Source organism: Danio aesculapii, chromosome 11 (genome assembly GCF_903798145.1).
Source record: "Danio aesculapii chromosome 11, fDanAes4.1, whole genome shotgun sequence".
Taxonomy (NCBI): Eukaryota; Metazoa; Chordata; class Actinopteri; order Cypriniformes; family Danionidae; genus Danio; species Danio aesculapii.
This window is the reverse complement of record NC_079445.1, coordinates 28,623,078-28,642,330: the sequence shown is the minus strand read 5'-3', so window position 1 is coordinate 28,642,330 and position 19,253 is coordinate 28,623,078. Positions and strand designations below refer to the sequence as shown.

Sequence of the window (19,253 nt, the reverse complement as noted above, 5' to 3'; positions counted from 1 at the left end):
ACTGTTGATGGAGTGCTCTATATTTTGACTGACACTGATACTTTAGTTAAGCCCACAAGGCTCTGCAGGGGTGTAAGACAATAACTTAAAGCCTTTCTCTCTATAAGGTTTACAGAAACCCACCTGTTTAGTGCTGCTGCGGGAGACCACCGCTCCCTGACTCTTAAGTGTGCTATGTCTTTGAGACTTATTCTCTTTATCTCAATTGCTTTAGGAAAATGTATACGCTTTCTGAAAATATACAGAGGTAGACAGCAAAGTAACTGAAAATGAATCTGAGGGAAAGTTGGACTTGATATCCAGCATTCCTCGTTGAAGAGTCCATTTCCTGTGAAACGAATGAGCTGTTTTAAATCTCTACATTTCTGATCGTGTCAAAACAGAGAATACGTTTCACATCTGAACAATGGAGTGTTTCATTTAACACTTTAACCGTTGTGAATCATTATGGACATTTATGTATTTTTCATCTCAGTTTTCGTGATCATTTGCACTGTGTAAAACAGCACAGTTGGTCAAAAGGTGCATTTTGCTTAATTTATAATATTTCACTCTCGTTTCCTTTCATATATTTTACTTTGCATGTACAAAAAAATTACCTCATGACTTTTATAACCTCACTTTCTAAACCTATTAAAACTGCAATATGTAATGTAATAGTACTTTGTTAACAGGCCTACATTTAGTTGGAAATACTTTTAATATTACATTTCCAAGTGATATGATTTTGTCCAAAGCGACTTACTAACTAAGGATGTATTCAGCGATTCAACAAGAAGAGAGATACACAGTGTTAGTTATCCAAAGTAACTTAAGAGAATTAAGTGAGAGAGAGAGAGAAGAGTGTTTCTACAGGTGGTTTGTCAAGCCCATTCACCTGTGTGAAGCAAACTTCCTAAATGTACAGTGTAGAGGTCTGCGTGGGACTGCTTTTTTAGTCCCGTTCCCTCAACGTTTTATTCCACACCCGAACGCTCACGCTGTATATTCAGTCTTTGTTAACCCGCTGCCTGCTTAGAATAATTTAAGAGACCGTTCCCGCTACAATTAGATCTGGTTTATAGACCATTTTGAGGGATATAAACAATAGCAATGGTCCTAACATATTTCCTGTTTTACATTTTCAATTTCTATAGCTTCCCAGAATCCAAAAATATCCACATAATGATAAATAATGTTATGAAAGCTGTTTTTAACATCAAGTTATAATTGAACTGCTTCTTGTTACAGTTAGGAAAATGTTTAACAACAAGCAGGACATGTTTATGGACCAATGACATCTCCACATTGAAACGGTCTATTAAATTTTACATTTAAACTGGGTAGGCTACTACCAAGAGAGAGAGAGATAACAGATTGTCTTTATTTTTATTTGTCTTGTCAAGATGCTTTTAACATTTATCTCTCAACACAGAAAATGTGTTGCAAAAATAAATAAATAAAAATGAATATATGTACAACATAGCCTATTTGTTATTTTAATGTAAAATACAAACGTAACATTTTTTATGTCAATACAGTAGAAAAGGTGTCGTGAATAAAAAGAAATATGTCACTTAAAATTATAAACAAAATCACTGGCCATGATGTATGAAAAAGACTCCCATACATCAGACTTGCCTGATGTGGGTTTCTAACAGTAAACTGAACATTTTCTAATGAAAGCTGAACATCCTTCAAGGACAGGTCATCTTCACTTTGCTCTGCCATGATAAAGCCCGCTCTGATGGCCGTTGATGCGCGACTGTCTCGTTACAAGAAATGGAATGCAGACCTCTGGTACAGTGTTTGAGTCAGTTAATGTGCCAGAAAGATAAATGAGTGTGTTTTCTACAGGTGGTTTGTTAAGCCCACTCACCTGTGTGAGGCACACTCAGAGTTTACAGTATTTTGGTTGGTGTGTGATGAGGTGGGGGGAGAGAAAAGGGGTTATGGTTTTTATTCATGTGCTCTCAGAAAGGATGGGTTTTAAGTTGTCGTTTGAAGAATACCATTTAATTGTAGCTATTAAAAATGCTGTTTTTTTCAGGTATTTCTATTTTCTGTCTTTGAACAAATTATTCAAGTATAAATATGTGGATGTGTTTGTTTTACATATATTTACTGTGAAAGTTTTGTGTGTGTACTCTACGTATGCACATTTGCTACTTTTAATTGAAAATAATATTAATAATAATAATATTAATAAAAAAAAATAATAATAAAAAAAAAATAATAATAATAATAATAGTGCATAATATTGTTTCTAATCTCTAACTTATCAAAGAGAGTAGTAATCAATGGAAAATAAGAAAGAAAATATATATAGCCTCTAGTATATGGAAGATGATAGATTTGATTTATTTTCAATGTAAAAAGTTGCATTACTATAGTATATAAACTGTAAAAAAAATAAAGGTTTAAGATTTTAGAATAAATACATGTAGTTATCATCAGGACTGATGCTGGCAAAGAAATCTATATCAGTGAAAGTCTAAAAATATGAAACGTTTATTATGTTTTTGACAGACGTTTCTGTACCTGTTTGCAACCCTTTTTTCAAATTGACGCACAGGGGTGAAGACATTCTGCCTGATGTGTAGCTATTATCTGTGGTATTGAAATAATTCAACGCTCGCAGTTGTTTTGTTAAACCTTCAAAGATGAAAAAGATGTGGTGACGCAAAGCATGTGCAATCCTCTTTTCTTTTGTTATAGAGGAAAAGGAGAGGTGAATCTTATTCGGTGCAGATTGAATCCAGAGCCTCAGACCCGGAGACACCGGACCTCTTTGTTCTTTTATATTGATTGCTCCAATCAGTACAGGGAAAAGAAAGAAGAAGAAAAAAAGCTGTGTGCCCTCAGGTTTGACGAGAAGATGGTGAGCAAAATTATTTCTGAAGAACTTTGAAGTTTACCAACCACAATGTCAGCCTTCTATCCTATTTTCTTCCTCCAGTTTTTTCTAGTCTCTCACAGTTTTCCATTTTTATTTGACTACTTCCAGACACATTGAATGGTATAATTTAAACCACCCCCAAATATAGACACAGAAGCATAAATAACTGAATAAAATAGGGAGTGGTTTTTCAGAAATACACCAGCGAATTACTCAGGAATATATTTTTTTCCTCTGATCCATTTAGAAGAACATAGATCTTGGTGTCGAGGAGGAAACTATTAACTACTCCCTGACCAATGGGTGCTGAGCAGGCTTGAGCCAATATGAATGAAACTACTGTAGGGCTGCACGATATTGTAATGATCTGACATTGCGATATTTTGTTTTTCTGCGATATATATTGTGATGAGTACAATTTCACCAGATGACTTCAATATCTCTATCTGGAATGAGTTTATCATTTTAGATTGATTGGTATGGTTCTGTAGGGGAGTGCATCTGCATAAAATATAATAAACAATCTATAAGCATAGATAAGAAAATTATTTTTATTTTTTCAGAGGAGTCTAACAGTATTCATGTATAAAGTAATTGAATAATCAAATGTAAAACAGTGTTTCCTCTAGGATTTTTTCCAGCTGTGGTGGCAGGCCTTTTACACAGATCTTCCAACTACCTATGGCGTTATTTCAATGACAAAAGTCGCGAGCGCAATATTACAAGTTGAGATCGCATTTATGTAATACGAGCATGTGAATCTCTTTGCTTGCATGCCGATTTCCTCTGTTCGTGCACAAAACTTCATGCACACCTTCAAATATACGGTGCTCAATCGCAGATTTTCTTGTGCGCTCTCGAATGAACGCTGCTGAAGTGTGATTTAGTGCATTTATGTAACGAGTATGTCTCCAACATTTATTAGATTCAATTTTGAATATTTATGAATGTCAAAAAGTTGCATTACAGTTTTTGAAGTAAAACAGCCATAAGCTCCAGCAAGATAAAGTCATTGTATGCAAAACCATAGACCTTTATCTATAAAGTACAATTATGGAAACTGTGTTCATCATAACTGAAAGCTACGTCGTGTTTGCTGGCCTCACACATCTCTGTCAGTCAGTCAGTCAGTCAGTCAGCCAGTCAGTATGTAACCCTAAATGTTTAAACAAATAACACACAGCACTACTACATTTACAGAAAAGTTGGCTCTGGTATAATTCACTTACATTTAAATATGTTTTGGTGCGATTATAACCCGCTATTAAAAAAAAGCAACAACTGAAGGTTTTGAATGAGAAGCTGTAATGTAGCCCCGTGGTGGGAATGAATATTGGTGTGGCGCCCCAAAGAAGAATGAATGTAGCGAAAACCATGTAAAGTAATACTGCATAGTCTTCATTTTAGAAATAATTAAATAAAATTAATAGTTAATTACAAATGGTTAGTTAAAAATGGTACAATTTCTTATGCCTGAATGCTTTTAAAACCCTCATAGTTACTCAAAAACCCTTCCAAATGTTAAACAATAATTCACACTAAAAAAATTGCTAATGTTTATATTTCGATATCCATGCTTAAATTATATAGTGGCCCTAGCTGAAACCTAGGCTGCGCCCGAAACTGCATACTTCTATACTTTATAGTACGCTAAAAACAGTATGCGAGCCAAGTAGTATGTCCGAATTCATTTGATTAGAAAAACAGTATGAGAGAAGTACCCTGATGACCTACTACTTCCGGTGAGATTCTGAAGTGTGCATCCAATGCACGCTGCGTTGTCCCATGATGCCCAGCGCGAGAATTCATGAATGGGAGCGAAGCGACGCAACTCATGTGGGTAGGTCACGTGATCATGACAATATGGCGGATGTTGTATGTCCAAATTCCATTCATACAACTTACATTCACACTATTTAGAATGTACTTTTCTAATGGTCGAGTAGTACATTTAAATTCAAATGCAGTACCTACTGAGTAGTAGGCAGTTTCAGACCCTAGTCTTTGTGTCACTATTACTGTATGAAAACTCGCATCCAGTTTCTGTCACAGTCATTAGAATAAGTAGCTTTAATAGATCATTTGGTGGAACTTCAATGAATTGCAGAATAAAGGCTAACCAAATTAGAACTCCAGTAGACATCTGCTAAAATAAAGAGACATTAGGAGAACTTACACTGCTGTCACTTGTTCCCGACACTGGATATACTGTCCAGCCAAGCTCTGCGGTCGCTGTGGTGGAGTCCATCAAAATTTCTGTGGAAACAGGAGGAAACATAAAAAGGTTAAACATCCAGGTCGTGCTTTGTACACTGTTCAAATCCTCTGAGTTCATTCACAGATATGAGATGAAGCTTCCTGATATCTATCATTTATCTTCAATAAACAGAGTTATGGGATTTGCTAATGTTGTCTCAGCATTTCCGAGAGGTTCCTAAATTACAAATAAACCCCAGAAAGAAACAGAATCTGACGTGAACATCAAATTTACCGCTTTTTGTCCCTAGTCTTTGCCTTAGGAAATGCTGTGGAAGTATAATAAGCTATGAATATTTCATACATTTTCATGCATCAACATCATTCTTTATCCAGACATTTATCGAGGCCTGTGATGGCACTTAACCAACTGCTCCATAAAACACTATCAACACGTTTGACACGAATCAGCCTTAAATCTGTTTCGATATTACAGCCGTCTCCAGTAGTAAAAGATGAAAAATGCTTTAAAATCAAGAAAGGGGGCAGGAACAGTGGGTTCAGCTTTCCTCTCTGTGTAATTCAGCCAAGATATTTTAAAGACAACAGCCTACTATCTGGCTCCGGCGCTACAGAGGTTACACTGGGGTACAGGATGTAGGTTAGCAGTTGGACAGTGATGAGATAACCACTAGAGACACTTTCAATAATCATATGGCACCATATTGATACTGGGAAAGGCTAATCTTTCACAGACTTTCCTACATCTCAGCAGGCGAACGTGAATATCCACAAAAATGCATGGTTCCAGCCATATCTGCCCATGGGAGAAACTAAATTTGTGTGCAGACTGATTTCTCATATTAGTTTGGGTCGCCATTTATGGGTGTACTGAATGAGAAACTGCTTTAAAAGTCTGTATTTTCATGCCAAAAAGAGGCAAGTGAATATTAATTTGGCTGGCTTGCGCTGTGTGCTAATTTAAAACATACCTTTTGAGTTTCAAACAAATCTGTTCTTCGGCTGCCTTGCCATATTTTGGTGGATTAACATTTGTAAACTGCGCTTGCCTTCATTGTGGACTCCACACACTTAATCAAATCTATAATGGTGACATCGAAAAAGGCAGCTATAAAATCACTAAACAGGTGCAGCCCTGTCTCTTATCTATATTCAGCAAGGATATAATGGCTTCAGCATCAGCGATCACTCAAAAAGCTCCACAAATAGCCGTACATTTGCATCAAAGATTCATGCATTCTTCTTCTTTCCTTGATTAAACATTAATATTCTACAGTTTGTAGAAATACAGGGACATGAATTTTATGCATGCTTGCGCAGTAAAGAAACTGTGCATTAGGGCTGTGCGATTTGGGGAAAATATCCAATTGATCCAACAGATCCAACAGATATTGCGATCGCGATTATATTTACGATTAAATTCAAACTCATTTAATTCTAATTTAAATTAATTTTAAAACTAATTTAATTCAAGCTTCAGCTGAATAATTTGTAAGCCTTGGCAACAATTCTGCGACAGCTCTTAAAATATACCTGTTTTTGTTCGGTGTCTGTGACTTTGAAACCAAAATATTCCCATATTACAAATGCTGTTTTTCTATGATATTAATTTGACTATCAATGCTTCTGAAGTAGCAGACGCCATCAACCCACTTGTCCACACTTTCCTGTTGTTTTCTTTTTTTTATTGCGGGCGTAGTTCAGTTGTGCATTCTGATTGGGCAGAATGAAAGTGTGCTCATTCAATTGGCTAGTTATAAAGCCCCAGTCAGATCACACGATTTTGGCACGAATTCCTTGACACGTAGGGTGTGGGGAGTCATAAATGACAAATGTACGTCGTGACACAAGATTCAATTGTTTCTTTAAGTGTAATCTGGCATAGTTCACGACAACCGATACCAGGTCTGCGATGCCTCACGATACCATAGCAGAATGTCTAGCATGTTCAATTTTCTGAAGCATAGCGGACTGGTTTTGAAGCACTTCACCTCAGATGTTATTCATTATTCTTGTTTACATATATACAGTTGCAATCAGAATTATTAAACTCTCTGAATTATTAGTTTTTTTTCCCAATTTCTGTTTAACGGAGAGATGATTTTTTCAACACATTTCTAAACATAATAGTTCAAATAACTCATTTCTAATAACTGATTTCTTTTATCTTTGCCATGATGACAGTCCATAATATTTTACTAGATATTTCTCAAGACACTTCTATACAGCTTAAAGTGACATTTAAAGGCTTAACTAGGTTAATTAGGCAGGATAGGGTATTTAGGCAAGTTATTGTATAACGATGGTTTGTTCTGTAGACTATCAAAAAAAATATAGCTTAAAGGGGCTAATAATTTTGACCTTAAAATGTTTTTTAAAAAATGAAAAACTGCTTTTATTCTAGCCGAAATAACATAAATAAGACTTTTTCCAGAAGAAAAAATATTATCAGACTGAAAATTTCTTTGCTCTGTTAAACATTATTTGGGAAATATTAAAAAATAAATAAATAAATAAAAAGGGGTTTAATAATTCTGATGCAAACATATATAATATATATATATATATATATATATATATATATATATATATATATATATATATATATATATATATATATATATATATATATATATATATATATATAATATTGCAGACTCTTGTATTTAACTAATTGCAACATTTCAAATTGTGATTGCGATTCGATTTCTATTAATCTCACAACCCTACTGTGGATGTACGGTAAGTGCCGCTGAGAGTCGAAGAGTTATAATCTGATGAAAGATGGCCATTTGATCCAGAAGAACCAACTTATTAACAATTAACTTCAATTACTCCAGCTGTTCAACATCAGGGCAGACCTTTACACAACAAGATTAGCCAGGCTTCCACCCACTCATTCTGTGCACAGACTTCTAGGTTGAAAATAAAAAAGTGAGAGTTACTGGAGGCCAGTTACTCTACTTCTGCTGATTAGTTGGTGTTAAAGAACATCTCAAGTAATTGGGGTCAAAGAGAACACGTTTTGCCGTCTGGGGTCCTCAGAGGCACGGGGATGATAGTTCTCGGTTCAGATTGGCCGTCAGTCATCCCATGCGAATATCCCATGCTATCACATTGATGGCTTAATTAATTTCCTCTAGTAATTAGAGTAGAACTAAGTTGTTGAACTTTTGAAAGGAATTAGATGAAGGAGCTTGATAGAAACAGAGGAAGTTCGGGTTTTATCACAGTCGAATGCAGCTGTTTTGACTTCCTTTTACAAGCATAGAAATACAAAACGTCTTTCAGAGGCTCAGCTTGAGGCCAACATAATTACTAGTCTTAGCTATTGGAAATACTTATTCATTTACAGAATTTTCATTAATCTTGCATTAGGCTATTTGATCATTTGAAATGCGCTTTCGAATGCTGGTTGCAATTAAGACGGGGCCTTGAAAAAAAAACGACAGCGATTTTGAAGGAAAACAGTATGCGTACTGTTTGGGGCTATGCAGAGGAATGCAGCATTTCGGGCCTGTCTCTTTACCTCAGATTCCCTCAGAATTCTATTCCAGGAAAAACCAAAGCGTTCAATGAATAAACTACATGTGTGTCCAATTTATTTGAAATGGACATAGTCCATCACTTAGGAACACAAATCTAAGCTAAATTACATTTGATTATCACTAAGCCTAAAATTTTGTAGCTTGCACGTTCACTCATATCATCCTAATCTGAAGATCTGCTTTTGAAGGTACACGGAGGTGAAATCAAAATGCAATTACAGACCATAATAAACAATGGAATTGAAAAAGTGGCAAAGCGAGTTGTCTAAGCTCATGCACAGTACTTGTGGGCATGTGCTCCTTTATAAAGCACCAAGAGTGGGTTTGCTAGAGGTGAGGCAAACATTCTTTCCCTTTCCTAAGCTTCTGTACTTTATAAGCTCCTGGTTTTCGCAGTCTGGAAGAGTGATGCAGTGCCTGTCCTCTACCGTGCGATGGATAACCCCCCCAACCAGAGGCCTCGGCGTGCGCAGAGCCAAGCTAGAGATTTACAACTCCCTGCAGTTCCGGCCATACCTCACCGCTACGCCTTGCTTCGAGCTCTTCATCCTTTGTGACGAGGTAAACCAAAGAGGTCTGGTGGCTCCACGGGACACTTTTGTAGACTTTTTGAAGAGAATGGTGGATGTGGCAACATTAGGATTGAATGTGTTTACGCTCGCACCACGTCTTGACAACACATTCCAACCTGGGCTCATGAATAAGCTTGAGTCATTGGAGGACTCAGCACATATCTCAGCCATTGTAAGACCCGGGAGAACACGTGAGTTTAAGCTTTTCAACAGAAATGTTTTTTTGGGAACTGTGCATTTCCCGTAAGGTAAAAACGAGGAACTGAGAAATAATCTTGTAGTGTGATGGGGTTCAACACCTGCTCATACTTCAGCTTTTGCTATATGTTTCACCTAAGTTTTTGGTACAGAATGAAATCTAATATTTTCCAGAAAATGAGTTGCACCTGACAATAAGTTGCACCATGTCAAATGTGAAGTGTTGAGGGGGTAAAAAAAAACATTTTACTTTTTTTAATTGTAATCAGAAATGTATGTAAATATGTGGAATGTAAAATATCCTGCCAGTAGCCTAGTATTGTAGTATATAAACCAGTATTGTAATTCCTATTAAACAAATATATTAAAGTTTTTATAACAGTATTCAAAACAGAAAAGGCAGTGAATAATATTAGGGTTGGGTGGATAGAGATCACAATGCTGAGCCTGCATCGCGATCCTCCGCCCCACCCCCGTCGCAGCAGCAACCAGCTCACGAAAATACACACTTAGGCCCCATTTACACTAATATGTCTTATGGCATTTTAGAACGAAAACGATCCATGTCCACACTGGCGTTTCATCTAGCATTTTTGAAAAGCCCTCTTTCCACACTATACCGCTGAAAACGCACATCACATGACCACACACAGACACACACTCTGTCATCCGCTCTAGCATATGCGTCTGAGCTCCAGGCAGTCAGCGCGTGCTTTGAGCACAAATCCCCAGAAAGCAGTGCACGTCGGACAGTTTATCAAGGATGTACCGCTGGAACGAGTCTCACTATAGTTTTTAAAGGTGATATTTAATTAATCTTGTCTCTATATAATGACTCTTTGGTCTTTTGAATCTATCAGGTAACTTGTCACAGCGTCAGTGTACTGCTTCAATCTTTCGCTTTCACTCTTGTACTTAGTAGTTTTAGTGAAAACCTCAGATACTATTGGTTGGTTCCTGTTGGTTGTGCACCTTTTTTACCAACCAAGTTTTTCGACACCATTATAATGACACAGATCACTCTGCCTATTCATCCCAGAGTCACGCAGAAGAAGTAATTGACAGGTGGTAATTTGTGTGCAACTTTATGTATTTATGATTTGGTTATTGGTAAAACAAAGATCATGCGGGTCAGGTAGTTAAAATGATAAGCTACAAATAATTAATTTGTTATGAATTAAATAATTATTCATATATAATTAATTCACCGCCATTAATTATTAATTAATTAATTCACAATGCCATTGTCCATCGTAATGTTTCACATTAGACATCATATGTTGCCAAATTGGTCGACATCGCCCAACCCTAAATAATATTACTGTTAAATTACAGCGACATTCATTAAAAACAACAGTTATTATAATTTTTTTTTTTTTTTTATAATTATTTTTGGGGGATTTTCACATTTATTTGGACAGGACAGTACAGAGAATTGACAGGAAAGTGTGGGGAGCAGAGAGAGGGGAAGGATCGGCATAGGACATCAAGGCGGGAATCGAACCCGGGTTGCCGCGAACACCAGAGTGCATGTGTAGGTGCACTTTCCACTACGCCATAGGCACCGACCAGTTATCATAATTTAAACAAAGAGCAAGGTTTAAAATTCTGTGATCGTTTTACACAAGAAAAGTGTATATTTTGTTCATTGATTGTGCTGATTGTATTCATTCAATTAAGCTTCTGAAAAAAACTCAAATGCATCCATTACATGTATTTGATCTAAATTGAGAGTCTGAATCAGTTTAATTAAAGTTTATTTGTATAGTGCTTTTCACAATAATTATTGTTTCAAAGCAGTTTTACAAACAGTGCACATTATTGCATTACTATCACAATTACAAAAGTTAAAGTTATGACTTTTGTCGGATTAAAGTAATCGAAAATATTGTATTTTTGGTTGCCCAAGTAAGCGTATCGTTGTCCAGTAAGTGTACTCAGTGACGACTTTTTTGTCAAATAAAAAGTTTTTCTACAGTCATCCACCATAATTTTGTGGCTCAAAAGTAGCATTTAAGGCACTGTTTTGGCACCAGTACTATTTTAAAAGTGTCGATTTAGCACCGGTATAAAATTACGATAATGACATCCAACCCAATTAGTTACCATAACTTTTAATTAACTAGTAACAAATTAATAATAGTTTTTAACCGTTAAAGTTATTATATATAAAACATAGTTAGCCTGCAGTTATAAAGTATATAGGTGATGTCTATGTGCAGATGTTCAACGTTCGATGAAGGGTAATTTAAACAAATCCTGCGATATGTATTGATAACCCAAGCCCCTGTTTTCCTAGTATTAGGGCACCGTGGCATTTCCTCTGAAGGTCAAATAGGCCAGCTGTTCAATGCAAGGCTGTAAACAAAAGGAGCCTCTGAACACCAGTCCACGTTAATTGATAGGAAACAGGATCCGTTCAGACCAGGGATTACCGTCAGGAAAATTGATTGGTCAGCAGCTATGCTCCTGAGCCGGAAAAAGTGGCACCTGTTAAAATTGCTACTTTAAAAAAAGGCTGCGGAAAGTTATTTGGGGAACGCTGCCGTGTAAAATGGCTACACGCATCATTAACAAGAGGGTCTGTTTATTTGGGGAGGCGATTAGGGTTTGAGCAGCAGACCACAAAATGCCACACACACTCTCTCTCTCTTGGGCACTGTGTACCCACTTCACACAGTCATAGATATGCATTCAGTGACCTTGATTCTGGGCTTGTTTCCAAATCTGCATCAACAAATGTCAACTTGGAATGATAAATTGAAAGTCTTCAAATGATAAATCCATTTCCTAAAAAAATCTAATATAAAATAAAATCTCTGATATCTCTAATACCGGTGTGTGTCTGCCGCTGATTTTATATTCTCTCTGGAGGATGCTTCCGGAGAAACCGGCTGGACTGAATCTGACTCAATTATGTGGGTGGTGGGTGGGCTAGTTATGACAGAAGTCTATGGTATCTTTATTGTAAAAGTTGCAGAGGTGGATGTGGGGAGACTGACTGAAATGTTTTGGCAGAGAATGCCTAACAAACCTCCCCTCGCCCTTGGATAGCACATGGCGGTGCTTCAAACAAGTACTGGCTTCCAAATAGGCCAAGAATCACATCAGTGACTCACAACCAGAATGGAGGAGCAATAGTAACACTTTATATCGAGTTACAATTAGATAATAATGACTTTTAATTACATTTATTTAGTAATCTTGCAAGAATGAATTATGCATACACAGATGCATTTAGTTTATATAAAGGAAACATTTGAAAGAAAAAAAAATGTGTAAAACAAATTATTATTGAAAGAAAAACTAATTCTTCAAAAATATCACAGTTTCCACAAAAAAAAAAAAGCATCAATGAGCAGAAAATTTGCATATTTGAATGATTTCAAAAGTATCATGTGATACTGAAGATTGGGATACTGGCCAATGCACGTTGCCATTACAACAAGAAATTACTACAATATTTAATATACAATTAATATATTATTACTGCAATATTGCTGTTATAGTGTGGGTGAGCATAAGCAATTTATTGACTAATCCTTTTTTAAATGATAGTGTCTAAACTAGGGTTGGGTGATGTCGACCAATTTGGCATCATACGATGTCTAATGTGAAATATTGCGATGGACGATGGCATCGTCGTCATAGCAAATTAACAAATTAATTATTTGTAGCCTACCGCTTCAACTACCTGACCCGCATGGTCTTTGTTTTACTTATTTTTATTTATTTATGATTTGGTTATAAGTAACACATAAAAATTACCACCTGTCAATGACTTTTTCCGCGGGACTCTGGGATGAATAGGCAGAGTGATCTGTGTCGTTGAAAAACTTAAAAATGTGCACAACCAACAGGAACCAACCAACAGTATCTGAGGTTTTCACTAAAATTACTAAGTACAAGCGAAGAGTTGTATTATAGAGACAAGATTAAGTATCACGTTTAACAACTATAGTGAGACGTGATCCAGTGGTACATCCTTGATAAACTGTTCAACGTGCACTGCTCTCTGGGGTTTTGTACTCAAATAACTTGCTAACTGCCTGGAGCTCAGGTGTGCACGTATGCTGCAGCGCATGCCTGTGTGTGTGTGTGTGGTCACGTGATATGCGTTTTCAGCGGTAAAGTGTGGAAGGAGGGCTTTTAAGAAATGCTACATGATACTAAGATGTATTAATGTAAACGGGGCATAAGTTTGTATTTTTCGGGGGAGGGGCTGAGGATCGCGATGCAGGCTGAGCATTGTGATGTCTATCGGCCATCAGCGATAGATGATGGCATCGTCTATCGACCCAACCCTAGTCAAAACTGTTGTTCATTGTTAAAAACAAACAAAAAACATTAGAAAATGATGTAAAAAAGAATAATAACCTAAAATGAATTAGCCAAGCTAATATTAATTACAACATTATTAACTAATACTAATAAAGTACTAAAGTTCTAGGAAAGTAATTTGCATTGTAAGTTCACTAATATTGACAAATAGGACCCAAACACCAATACCACACTGATTCCCAATGTGTCTCATTATCCTGTCAGGACACACAAACAAATGGCTAATGGTTAAGATTAGCCCATTGCACCAAGATGAACTGCAATGGCTCTCTTTGTCAGGTTGTCTCAAACAGTGAAATGCGATGTAAAAATTTGCAAATCCTTTGATATCAAAATGTTTCCTCATTAGCAGCAGCAGTACTTTCCGTCTTCCTGGCACAGAAACGGGCCTGTAGCTCCAGGCACATGCTCAAGCACAGATTAGAGAAGTACATCTCTACTATGCAACCATTTGTCACTCACGGGCATGTAACCTCACGCTGCTCTCTCAGAGACCACACCTGAAAAATGAAAGCTGATTGGGAATGCATTCGAATGGGCATGGGAGGGATGGGGTTTTGCTATTCGAACACTTTTGCATTTGTGACAAGAAACCGCAGAAGAGGTCATTAATGCAGGATCAATGTAGCACTAGGCCTCTGCTGCAATTTTGCAAAGGGTCCGGAGAAGCCATTTTATCCAAGTGGCATGTGTACGTGATAATGACGTTCATATGTCACATTGAAGGGTAGAGGCCTGTGCGGTTGAAATGATGAGTGAGCGCCGCTCTGACGTGTCCCCGCTCGTCCAGAAATCTTTCAGCACAACGAGGGTCAATTAGGTGGAGAGCACATAACCACCGCATTACAGAATGGCTTTGTATGGTAATTGAGTCCGTATGCCAGAGCATACGGCACCCAGAACGTGCTTGGAGAGCAGCTTTAATCCAGGAAGGTGGCAGATACCCAAACCCCACTAGCGTTACTTTAGGGGCTTGAGAGAACCAAAACAGAATCTGCCACACATTAGATATATCCACCGAGAAGTCTCACTCTCTCTCGAGGAGATTTATGAGCATCCTGGGATTAATGTCGGGCTACTAAATGCTGAATTTAGGGTCAGATGATGAGGAGGATGATGAGGATGTAGGGAAGTGTGGAGTGATGTGGCAAGGCAGGCAGAAGTAAAAGTGGACTCAGCCAACACAGAGTATCAGTGTATTTCAGAAGAAGAGGAAGCGGGAGGTTGATTTTGGCAGCGTGTGGTTCCTTGTGAAATATGCTACCACACAGTCGGCGGAGCGTTCCTGACTGCTTGACACAATGATGTAGCTCTGAATTCCCAGGGTTCAACAGTGGATGGGCTACGGTAATTCTCCGTCCTTACATAGTTGACTAGCACATCATTCAAGACTGCAAAGGGTTGAAAAAGAGTTATAGCACAACAGAAAGTCGGGTAAACACTGGAGATTTTTTATCTTCCACTAACACACACTGACAGACGGCACACACACACACACACAGACAGATATACTCTCTCTAAACAAGCGTCCTTGGCTACTCTCTAATTTGTGTTTGTCTCTAGGCCAGTCCCTCAAATCAATCCCAGCGCCTCTTTAGCAGCTTGTTTAAATGGGTTGCTGTTTCTTCAGTGAAAAGCTTAATTATTTACTTTGAATGTGCCTCACAAGGGGACCACGAAATGGTAATTGCAGGCTGCACTTGCCCTTTTCCTTTATCAAACCCCTCTCTCTTGTGTTAGAATCGGGCTTCAGATGATTGGTTGTGTCTGACAGCACGATGGGGAGAGCTGCCTTTCCAACCGATCGCTATTCCAAAGCAGATCAGAGCACGAATGCTGGACCTTACATCATGTTGAATTGCAAAACCCTATTCTTCCTGCCAGCCATTTAAGCGCTGTGGTCTTTCCATGCTTCGAAATATGTTTTTGCCGTTAAGGAGGCTTGATGGTTTGCAGCCAACTTGTGAGATGCTAAGGGCTAATATGTTTTGGTTTTTAAAGAACACCGTATTTAAAAACCATTACAGCTGCTGCAATGTAAATCAAGTGTCATGAATGAATCATTCTAAAGTTTGGTTACTTAAATATATTAATGTGCGCAGGAAGACTTAGATTAGAACTGAGGCTGCACGATGAGTCGCAATAAAATTTAAACTGTGATTAATAAACCACAAAAGGCTTTGAACATTAGATTAATTGCTTTAATTAACCAAAAAAAAAAACTATTGCCATATGATAGAATGATAAAAACAGATTTGGTATGTTAAAATAATAATAATAATTTAGTTTTGAACCAAAATGAATAAAAATACATATTATTTTATAACAATTAGGGCTGGGGCCCAAAAAATCGGTATGACAAACACTATTGTCAATAATTATTGAAAAATTGTTCAGTATGAAGCACTATAGTTTTATTCAAATGTGGCTGCTAAGTGCACAGGAAGGAATCCTCCTGCCAACACCGCACAACAGTTCATCAAACTGGGCTTGGCTTAGTCGGAAGCACCACTGAAGGCCTCCATCATCCAGGTATAATTTCTGGAGGAGCTGATGAACTCACAGAGCTGGGTGCACCTCTGAAAAGATCTAGTTGACTCAGACACGGCGCCAAACAAATATACGCTGTTTTATAGCATTCCTACAGCACATAAACAAAGCTATTCTCTCAATAAAATCCATGTTAGCCATTTAGCAATGAAGCTAGAGTCGCCAGGTAGACAGATGCCCTGCCTATGACGCAAATCAGCATCTATTGTGAAGTGAATTTGACGCGTGAATAAAGCGAATTTGACGCACGGATGAAGCGAGTAAACTCAAAATGTTCATGCATCTATTTACATGTGAATATTCTGATTTATTCACGTGATCCGCATCTGGTGTGAACACAGCATAAGTAGAAGTAACCAATCTGCTTCATACTTTGTATTGAATACACACATTTCGGTAATAATGGCAGACCAATTACCCAAGACAAACAGCACATCTAAACACAGCAGTGCTTTTTAATTCTCTTCAAAAATAAAAACTTGTATCGAAACCGCAGCAAAGGTTTGTCCATTTGTCATCCTCTAAAAAGATAGTTGATGTTCGCCTAGTTACGAGAGACGACGGCACACACTTTTCACGTCCTTTTAAACGCGATATGTGAACGGACTCAGGTTGGGTTGGGTCATCGCCACATGCAAAAATTAATGCCGTGACTAGCAGCAGTGAGAAGATTGTAAATAAAAAAAGATGTATGTCACCAGAGTGACTTTTTGGGTTTTTTTTACTTGTGAATCCCAGCCACTAGCTACTTATCTGAAAAAAAATTTAGCATAGGGGTAATGTAGTCATTTACATTCATCACAATTTGAAATGTTGCAATAGGTGTTTGAATAATGGTGGTTGGTACCTTTACTTGAAAGCTCAGATTTAATTATGATAATTTGCTTTGTTTACAGAGTTTGAGGTTTAATGTATCGTTATTATTGAAAAAATCCTAATATTCCTAAATAGATTGTAAAAAAATATTCAATAATTAATGATATCGAATGATATGAAAGATTATATCGTGACAATTTTTTGCTGTATAGCCCAGCCCTAGAAACAATAATATTGCAAATAATAAAATGAAATTAAATAAATTAATAAATGAATAGACGACTGAATGAAAATAAGTAAATTGGTAAACAATATTAAATAAATAAATCTAATGATGTTACTTACATGGAACCATGTATGAAATGGTTAAAATAATAACCACAATATTTGATAAACCTATATGATTTTTGTTTTAAATCATGCAGTCCTGTTTCCAAAAAAAAAAAAAAAAAAAAAAAAAGAAGAAGAAGAAATTCCAGGAATAGACAACACCCTCATTTGCTAGGCTGTGCAAGATCAATACTTTCTGACAGCGGTGCATCGCCGCAAACATACCTGCAAGCTAACAAACATCATAAGAAGCATAAAAAAGTCTCTTCATCAAACTGACAGGTTTAGAAACATCACCACGCATCCAGTTGATGAAAATAATAATTGCCGCATCCTACTCCTTACCCACAGGCCATAAACCAAGCAATGACGATTAAAAATGTGTACATTGTGCATGCATGAACACAGAGGAATCCAATTAGTCAAGGGCTCTGAGCTTTGGAGGTTTGCAATACATTTTGTTTCTGTTCTTCTGGCTGAGCGAGGTAGGGATATGCCTCTCCTGGGTTTCTTGTAGAGTGTGGGCGCTCTGAACAAGAGATGTATGCTGTAGTCTCGGTGACTAATGACCGGGGATGCATTGTGTTTCAACTTAATCTACATCCTGACAGCGGAATAAAGATATTGTTCTGTAGATTCGAAGAAAGAGTCACACACGGGACCCTTCTTCAGGTTGACCTATGAGCAAAGTAATGTATTCCAGTTGCATCTGTGTCTATTCAGTTTTATCTTGTTTTGCGAGATGCCTGCACTTTGAATAACCCCGACAAGGAGCACAGGATGATAATGCATCCAAGGGTTTATTTCCTCAGAGTGTTCCGCGATGAAAAACCAAACATGACCCCATTTATTTTCGTCCAAATGACCATCTACAAATAAACCACCTCCTTGTCTGGTCATTCACCTGCCAAAACTATGGTTTATTACTTGTTTTATGAGCTAAAAGAGACTCCAGAACAATCAGTAAATTTGCTAGCCATCAGTGAAATTCTGTGTTGGGATCTTCTCACTGATATGGGATTCCCAGAAACTTCTGCGTGTCCTCCACGCAAGCCAAGAAAGCTTTCTTGGAGAAGGGAGCCACAGATGGGCCGCTCGCAAACTGTCAGAAACAGACGCTGCTCTACAACACCCTGTTATGCTCCAAAACCAACTGCAGATGGATAAATATTCATAAGAGTGAAGGAGACGTGTGGCTACAGGTCTCCTTCTCTCTGATATCCTTTTGAATATTTAAATCTGGCCATAAGGGAGCCTAGACTTTCCTAGGATAACCTCAAACAGGTTTGATCTCCTTCTGCTGGCTTTGGATGGGATTTACATTGCAGCGCATTTACATTAATGCATTTGGCAGCTGGTTTTATCTGAAGCGACTCTCACCACATTCAAGGTACGAAGAAATCAAAGCCCTGAACTGGGTGTTTCTACCAGCTGAACAATTATTGGGGCTGCAGAGGCATATTAGAGCTCATAATTGTCAGACATCTGAGATCGTGCTAATTTATTGCTACATATAACACTATCACGTTTTCAATTACTTAGATGGAGCAGTAAATATGCTATAAAAAATCCTAAAATGATTAGTCTGGGAATTATAATCACAAAAAGGCGGACAGGCAGGCTTGTATTATTATGAAAGAGTAAAGGTCAAATATTGATGCTGCCCCCACCAACGCTGCACTTTCAGCTGTGTCATGAAACGCTAATGAGAGTGAACAATTCACGTCATGCACAATGGCCCCTGTGGCCATCTAACACCTCCGAAGAGACTCCACTTTGAGGGAGGAAGAAAAGCGGCACCAT

General features: G+C 37.5%; 1 protein-coding gene across 1 annotated transcript in view; it reads right to left on the bottom strand.

Moving 5' to 3' along the window:
* ephb2b (eph receptor B2b) overlaps positions 1-19,253 on the bottom strand; it is a 207,076-nt gene that overhangs the window by 127,525 nt on the left and 60,298 nt on the right. The window contains exon 2 of the mRNA XM_056467688.1: positions 5,055-5,134. Coding sequence (XP_056323663.1) covers positions 5,055-5,134 — 80 coding nt within the window. The remainder of the gene's footprint in view (positions 1-5,054; positions 5,135-19,253) is intronic.